At 56.3% G+C, this 8,380-nt stretch overlaps 1 protein-coding gene across 1 annotated transcript in view; it reads left to right on the plus strand.

The window, feature by feature from the left end:
* The window catches only part of OGFOD3 (2-oxoglutarate and iron-dependent oxygenase domain containing 3), a 35,812-nt gene extending 29,931 nt beyond the window's left edge, over positions 1 to 5,881 (plus strand). The window contains exon 8 of the mRNA XM_008586703.1: positions 4,982 to 5,881. Coding sequence (XP_008584925.1) covers positions 4,982 to 5,118 — 137 coding nt within the window. The 3' untranslated portion in view covers positions 5,119 to 5,881. The remainder of the gene's footprint in view (positions 1 to 4,981) is intronic.
* Positions 5,882 to 8,380: the final 2,499 nt, after the last annotated feature.

Here is an 8,380-nt window from a genome sequence, read left to right on the forward strand (position 1 = left end):
TTGGTGCAGAGGCTGGATGTCACATGCCTTTTGGTGCAGAGGCTGGACGTCACATGCCTTTCAGGGACTCCTGTTACCCAAGGGCAGAAAGACATGCAGGGTTCTGAAAACTGAGATTGTTTCGTACTTTTGGTCCCTCCGTTGCCAGCTAAATCCTGCTTTATGGAAGTGGGTGATAATTTACTGGCTGTTTACTGAGGAAAGTAGGAAGCCGGAAAGCCCCTTTCCTGAGTCCTGAGGGTCTCATCCCACAGAGTCGGATGAGCCGCACCCTTCGTCCTGCCAGCGCAGCCCTTGGCATGGATGCTGCGGGTCCATCTTTGCTGGTGGGGCTGATACTGCACCTGCCACGTTGCCAGTTCCCGTGCTGGCCTGCTGTTCCCCGCCGCGATGGGGACATCATCTCTTCTGATTCCGTCTTCATCTGCATGGTTCAGTGACCAGGACCCTCTGTTTGGTTCTTGCAGGGCATGTCTGTAGTGTCTATCATTATTTTAATTACCATGGACTTCCAAGCCGTCAGAATAAAATTGCTGGCTCACTGAAAGTACAAGAAGCCTGTGTTGGCCTTTTATCTAGGAGTTACACAGTGACATTTGATTGGGTCACAGGATTTCTGTGCCAGGCTGACAAGCTGAGAGTCAGCAAGTTATTTTATGACATTAACTATTTCCCTCGCTGCACGAAGACCTGTGCTCGGCAGACCTGGGAGCCTGCCCAAGGGGTCGGTGGAGGCTCGGCCAGCTGATCTGTGCCATGGCTTGTCCTGTGGATGTGCAAGGCGGGCCTTCTGCTTTCAGCCGGGGTCCCAAGGTGCCCATGCTGCTCACAAGGAGAGGCCGTGGCCCTGGGGGCACAGCAGGGCGTCTCCTGCAGCTGCACAGACGTCACCGGGGAGGCCAGTGCTTGGCCCTGGGAGGGCAGCTCACCACAAGGAAGGATGTCGCTGCGGCCACACGGTCTGTGGAGTCGGGTTCATGTGTGAGAGTCAGGGCAAATCTCATGGAGGAAGGGACGGAAGGTTGCTGTCTTTGAAGTTAGACAGAGTTGGAAGAAAACGTTGGATTTCTGGATTCTGAATTCTTCTTCTCTCACCCTCCACCGTCCCGACTGGTCACCAGTGGTGGCGTTTGTTCAGGAAGTCGGCGGTCTCGCTGCAGCAGAAACGTGGCGGGAGCATGTGGCCTCACTCCCGACTTGCATCAGGAAGCAGCCTGGAGTCTTCTGATGAGCCCTCCCGGCCGCCTGGTTGCCGCCACCTCATGTCCCCCATTCCATGCACAGGAGCGGTCGCCAACGTTCGTCTCAGGTCTTTGCCTGGACATAAGTTTTCATTTCTCCTAGTTAAATCCCTAGGAGTGGAGTTGCTGGGTCACGTGATAAGTGTGTATCTAAATTTATAAGGAGCTGCCAAACTGTCCCAGTGGCTCCGCATCTCCCTCAGCGCTCAGCACTGTACGGTCCCCTCCCGCCGCGCAGCACCTCACCCCACACTCGGCCGCTGGCCCGGGTTCTGTGGGTCAGGAGTCTGGTCAGGGTCCCTCCCGAGGCTTCGTGAAGGTCTCGCCAGGGCTGCTGCTGTCTCAAGCCTTGACGGGGAGGATCTGCTCCCAGCCCCACTCACGTGCAGGTCGGCGGAATCCAGTTCCTTGCGGGATGTTTGCTGGAGGCCTCCCGAGGCTCCCGGCCACGTGGCCTCTCCACAGGGCAGCTGACAGTGTGGCAGCCACTTCCCTCAGGAGTGAGCGGGGGCGAGAAGGATGGGCCACGGTCTTTCAGTGACCTTACCTCAGAAGTGGGACCCATTGCTACTGGCATGTTCTGTTCATTAGCAGGGAGTCAGCAGGCCCAGGCCATACCTGATGGGGGGACTGTAGGGGATCATGGGGCCACCACAGAGCTGCTGCCACTCGTGGGTATGTACAGGTGACTGTGAGGTTGCAGTTTGCATTTCCCGGGTGACCAGTGATGCTGAACACCTTGTCATTGCTCCTCGGACATCTGAGTGTCTTCTTTTGTGAAGGGTCTACCCACGTCTTGCCTGGTCTTAATCTCACCGAGCGCAGGGATTCTGACCTGTTCTGGACAGGCCGTTACCTGCTGTGCGTTTTGCACGTATTTTCTCCCAGTGCAAGACTTGCCTTTTCATTTTCTTAATTATCTCTTTTGAAGAGAAAAGCCTTGAAAGTTTAGTGAAGTCCAACTTATGGATGTTTTTCTTTTATAGTTCATGCCTTTGGATCCTGCCTAAGAAATCTGTGCTTACCTTTAAGATCATAGAGATTTTTCTCCTGCATGTATTTCTAGAGACTTTACGGTGTGAGCTTTTACGTTTACTCCTCTGATCCATTTTGCAGTAATATCGATATATGGCGTGAGGTAGGGGTCAGTGTTCATTTGTTACTATGGATACCCAGTTGCTTCAACATCATTTGTTAAAAAGACTGTCTTTCCCCCATCTGGTCACCCTTGATGGCTTTGTCAAAAATGCATAGACAATGTTTGTGTGGCTCCATTTCTGGACACTTATCTCTGTTCCGTTGGCCTGTCTCTGTCCTTCTGGGCACCGCACTGCCTCGATTGCTGTGGCTTCATAAACAGTCTTGAAAACAGGTGGAGTCAGGCTTCCTTCTCTGTTTCAAAATTAGTTTGGCTGCCAAAACGTTTTGGCTGCATTTCCTTATGAATTTTGGAGTCAACCTGTTAATTTCTACGAAAAGCCTGTGGCAACTTCGTTCAGGGTTGTGTGGAATCCATGGAATGATCAAAGTGGGATCCAAATTCTGACTCGCCCACTTCACACACGTAGACCCCGAGTAACAGGACGCCGTTCGTCTGCTCCCCTGCTTTTGCGTTTTTATTTTCATGTATTTTACTTATAAGTATGATATAAATTCCACCTTATGATATATGCCATCCTTTTCTCTTTAAACAATTTATTGTCACTTATGGGCATTGACCGGACAATGCACCCGGTGTGCTGTGGTCCCCACTCGTCTGCCACGTGCGGTGCCCTCTCCTGCTGCCCCACACCAGGGCTCCGACGGCTCGGACTTCCTTGCAGCATTCCTTGCAGTGCAGGTCTGCCGGCCTTGGCTTTGCTAAAAATGTCCTGATTTCACCTTTTTTTAAAAAAAGGTATTTTCACTGGGTATGAAATTTTGGGTTGATAGGATTTTTCTTTTAGCCCTTTAAAAACGTCATTTCTTTATTTCAGTTTCCATTATTTATGATAAGTCCGCTGTCATTTGTATTGCTGTCCCTCGTATGTGAGATCTTTTTTCTCTGCTGCTTCCAAGATTTCCTATAATCTTTCTGTCTGTCTTCCTCTCTCTCTCTCTCTCTTTCTGTCTGTCTGTCTCTCTCTCTCTTTTTTGGCGGCTGGCTGGTACAAGGATCTGAACCTGTGACCTTGGTGGTATAAGGCTGTGCTCTAACCACTGAGAAAACCCGCCAGCCCCAGATTTTGTGTAGTTTTTCATCATTTTGACTAGGATGTGCCTAGGTGTGGATTTATTTGTATTTGTCCTACTTGGAGTTTGCTAAGCTTATTGGACGTGAAAGTCAGATTTTTTCATCACATTGGGGGGAAAGTTTTGGTCATTGTTTGTTTATATAGTGAATTTCCATCTCAATAGTCATCTCTCCTCCATCTGAGGCTGCAGTGACGTGAATGGTGGGTGGCTTCATATTGTCCCACAGCTCGTGAGACTCTGTTCCGTTATCCTCAGTTCTTTTTCTTTTCTGTTCTTTGTTACCTCTGGTTGCAAGATGTGCAGAAATGCTGGAGGGCCATAGAGACACCTACTCGTATTGAATGTTGGCACACTCTGGAGAACTGTGTCGGTCCTCAGTGTGGGGAGCAGCGGGAGTGGACTGGCATTGGAGGCTGAAGGAGGTGCCAAGTGCCCCGAGGTGCTGGGCCCCACCATGCAGCCCGGGCTGCTTGTTCTGATGTCTCAGGCTTGATTGAAACTGGAAGAAACCAATGTCAAAATGTCCTTAAGAAACGTAAGCTCAGAAAGTGATATGATTCCAAATTACCCTGGAAAAAGGTGTTGCCTTCATATCTGGAGGTGGCCTGACTGGTCTGGGGTGGAAGGGGTGGCCGCCAAGTTGAGTCCCAGGCGTCTCCAGACCTCCGTTCAGAGGGGGTCCATTGCATTCTCCTGATTCCTTTGGCTCTGCCACTTCTAATCATTGTACAGTTCTCTGTTGACAGCTAGAATGCAGTGCACACCTGGGGTGGACCTTTCTCCCCTTTCCAAAGATTTAGAGTCAAGTTACAAATATAAAAGGAAGAAGTCGAGTTCCAGCAGTAACTTTGAAGGGAGATGAAATTGTCACGGGACGTCTGGAGCCAGTCTGCATGGCAGGGACACGGTGTCTTCAGAATCTCAGTTGAACAGCGAACACGCACCGTGAAAAGCCTGCAGTGGCTTAGGCACGGCCAGTGAAATCTTGAAGCAGATAAACGTGGGGTTCTCTTGAAGCAGGTGTCGGGAAGGGCTCCCGGCTCCCAGGGCTTCTCGGCTGCCTCGATCGCTGTCGTGGGCGCCACCTTTGTCCGGGCCTTCGCCTTTGGTGCCCTGCTAGGTGTTTGCACGTTGGATGCCTTGACTCACCTTTCCTGGCTCTTTGTTGGAAACTCTCCAGGGTTTGGTTTTTGTTCTCAAAGTGTGTTTAGAAACAACATCCTAAAATGTCAGTTCTGGAAGTCTTGTACGAGGTCGGCCCAGAGGCCCCGGAGGTCAGTGGCTTGTCTGGGCACCTGGAGCGAGTGGCCTCACCCCCAAGTGTGCGGCTCCTTCCTGTGCCGTCCTCACCCCAGGGAGCCCCTGGTGGCCGGGAGGGGAGGGCTGTTTCTCAGGGGCCTCCCAGGCGCTGCTGGGTCTGTTTCTCCGGCTCCCTGGTCCGCCGTGTGGATTGGTTATGAAAGCGGTGTCAGGGCCCACAGGGTCACCTCTCTGTCCTCCCCCAGGTCGGGTCTCTTTCTTCACCTCGGGGTCTGAGAACCTGCACCGGGTGGAGAAGGTCCACTGGGGCACCCGCTACGCCGTCACCATCGCCTTCACCTGCAACCCCGACCACGGCATTGCAGACCCAGCATTCACGTAGCCGAGCTGGCGCCAAGGACGTCTGCAGGGCCTGTCCACGGCACCTCCGGGACCATGCGACACGCGCCCCGCGTGCCTCCCATCTCCGCCATGCCCACTGCACAGAGTGCCTTAGGAATCGCCCCGAACTGGGACTTGCTGGTGTTCGATCTTTCCGTCCCCGAGTGAATTACGAGCCAGCTTTCCGCTTCGTCAGCATCGCGTCTTTGACCTGGGTGACCGAGGCTGGCCGTGAGCCCCAACACAGCCCCTCCTCGGGAAAGGGGTTCACCCGAGCCTTGTCTTAATGCAGAAGCCGCCCTGGCCTGTCGAGGACCAACTTTTAAATGGGCACAGTGCACGTGTGGGGCCCGTTGCTTCCTCTCGGGGCTGCAGAATCAGCCAAGTGCAGCCACTCTGGAGAAGGTTCCAGTGAGCGGGGCTCTGGGAGCCACCGCAGGCTTCCCTCTGGGGTGGGAGCGGCGGTTCTACTGCTGTCGAGGTGGAGACAGACATCTGCCGTCCCAGCGGCCGACTTTGCGCCCCCAGCCTGACGGTCCCTGAGAATCCGTCACCCTAGGCATGACATGGTCACAATGCTGGGCCCTGCCCCATCACCGGCCAGTGTCCCCGATGGTCGGGGTCCAAGTGCACCCCGTCGAGGAGGTTCTCAGTGTCTGTCCTCAGCTCCTGTGGGCCTTCTGCCCAGCCAAGGCTCTGTCTGGTTGTCCCCTTCCTCGTCCTGCTGCTGTCCCTGCCTTTCACATTAAAGTTTTGGAGCAGCTGTAAACAGACCAGGGGGCAGCCTGAGGGGAGCGGCACAGCCATCAGCCCAGCCTCTGCCAGGCTTGCATGTGGTCTCACTGCTGCCCTGTGCAGCAGCTGTCCTGGGGTTTGAGCCCCGTTCCTGGGAGAAGGACTGACCACCCACCGTGAGTGCAGTCGGAGTCCTGGGAGTGGCTCTGGGAACTGGGTTCTCCCGGCCACAATGACCAGGCTGCCTGGGAGGAGCTGCAGGCACACCCCCTGTCTGCCCACCTGGCATGGATGCCTGGACACATGCCTCCAGTGCAGCACCCCCAACCCTGGAGGAGGCGCCACTCTTGGGCACCTGCAGCCCCTGAGTCTTTCAGCCCAGGGACTGCTCTGGGGGTTTATAGAGAAAGGGGACTGCTCCTGGACCCCTGGGTGTGAGTGCGTGTGAGGCCAGCTGAGGCACCACGAGGTGGGAAGCCGAGGATCCTGGCCCGCGCCTCGGGCAGGGCCCTGCACTCATGCCGGGGGCTGCGCTTCCAGGTGCAGGAAGGGTGTGGAAGGCGCTCCCAGCACCTGCCTGCGGCCGGCAGGTTCCACTCTGGACAGGAGGGCGCTCTGGTGTGCACAGGGCAGCAGGAGCCCTTCCCAGTCAGGGCTGGGGCTTGGGCAGGTGGGGGCAGTCGGCCAAGGCCGCGCGTCGCCCCCACCTCGCCCTCCTGAGCAGGACACTTGGGCAGATCTGGGAAGGGTGGGGCCGAGCTCTGGTCAGAGGGTGGGGCTGTCCCTCCAGGCCAGCTGCTTCACGCGCTCTCTAGGGTAGGCCCGCGCTGCCCAGTCCCGGTAGGAAAGCTGCCCCACCCCCATCTGAGTTGTCCCTGGGCTTTTACCAGTCTCGATTTTCCAGAGCTCCTGTTGCTGTGGTCACAGTTGAGATGGGCAGAGAGAGCTGCGTGGGAGCCCAGTCTCGTCCTGTCTCCACAGCCAGCTTTGAGCCAGCCCTCGTGGTATGTGCAGGTCACTGCTTGGTGCCACCTGCAGGGTCATGGCCCGGGTCCAGAGCGTGTGGGTTTCTGCTGCCCTTGGGGCCTCTACCTTCTCACCTGTGGGGGGAGGTCCGGCCACTCTTTACCCAACTCAGGGGAGGAGGAGTGGCAGTTAGGTGGGGACAGGCCACAGGGCAGGTCGAAGCCACAGAGGAAGAAAAGGAGGAGGTTTCTGGAAGGGCCACTTGGCCAGCGATGGAGACATGGAATTTCTACCTCCTCGGCTGGGGCCAAAGCTGGGCTCAGGGTCTGCCTTGGGTGGGGGGAGTGTCACTGCAGTTGTCCTAGCAACTAATGAGGGACAGTCCCAGGAGGGTGCTCATGTCTTCCAGCGATCGGCCCCTGGGTGGGCCACAGTGAAGTGGCCCTTTTAACACGATTCCAGCCCATTTCATACTGACCCACAGGTCAGGACTTTGCAGAGAACCGGTCATCTGGTTTCTTCCCCTGTAGGTGTTGGAACCGGATTAAACGGCCTGTGTGTTCCACGTCAGTGCTCGAGCAATGCGTAGGGTCTCCCCACAGTCCTGTTCTTTTAATCCTGAAGTTGCCTCGTTTTAACATTTGCCCCTCGAGCATGTCGCACGAAAAGCCAGGGGACAAGAGCCTGGACAGCCATTGCTCCACGTGAGCAGCGCTGGCATCGCGCTCAGGGCTTTGCCTCCACACTTAGAGACGGACCTGGTTCAGGAGGAGCTCAAAGACCCAAGAGATGCCACCTGGCCCTGTCCCAGGCCCACCATACACCACACTCTCTGCGTTCCGTCCGTGCATTGCCGGCAGCTCAGGGCTTTGCCTCCACACTTAGAGACGGACCTGGTTCAGGAGGAGCTCAAAGACCCAAGAGATGCCACTTGGCCCTGTCCCAGGCCCACCATACACCACACTCTCTGCGTTCCGTCCGTGCATTGCCGGCACCTGCTCTTCAAGGGAGTGCCCGGGAGCCTGAGCAGCGCCCTTGCCTGGCCCATCCTGTGCAGCCCCCGCCCAGTCCCCGTCCAGCCTCTGTCCAGCCTCCATCCAGTTCCCATGCAGCCCCCGTCCATCCCCCGTCCAGCCTCCATCCAGCCCCTGTCCAGTCCCCGTCCGGCCTCCGTCTGGCCTCCATCCTGCGTCTGTGTCCTACGTCTGTGTCCTGCATCTGTGTCCTGCATCTGTCCTGCGTCTGTCCTGCGTCTGTGTCCTGCATCTGTCCTGTGTCTGTGTCTTGCATCTGTGTCCTGCATCTGGCCTGCGTCTGTGAGCTGGAGCTCTCCACCCTGCCTGCTGTTCCTGGGTTGTGCCACCTCGGGGATTCACCTGTCCCCTCCTGTGCCCCTCAGTAAAGAACAGACAGAGGTGGGCAGGGGCACTCAGGAAGGGCCTGGGAGGGGCGGAGGGAGCAGAAGAGGAACGAGGGTGGACACCGTGTGGTCACAGCACACTCGGGGGTTCCTGGGCCAGGTCTCATCCCCTTCGAAAGGTGGGCGAGTCCCAGTGGGCTGG

Source organism: Galeopterus variegatus, unplaced genomic scaffold (assembly GCF_000696425.1).
Source record: "Galeopterus variegatus unplaced genomic scaffold, G_variegatus-3.0.2 Scaffold4085, whole genome shotgun sequence".
Classification (NCBI taxonomy): domain Eukaryota; kingdom Metazoa; phylum Chordata; class Mammalia; order Dermoptera; family Cynocephalidae; genus Galeopterus; species Galeopterus variegatus.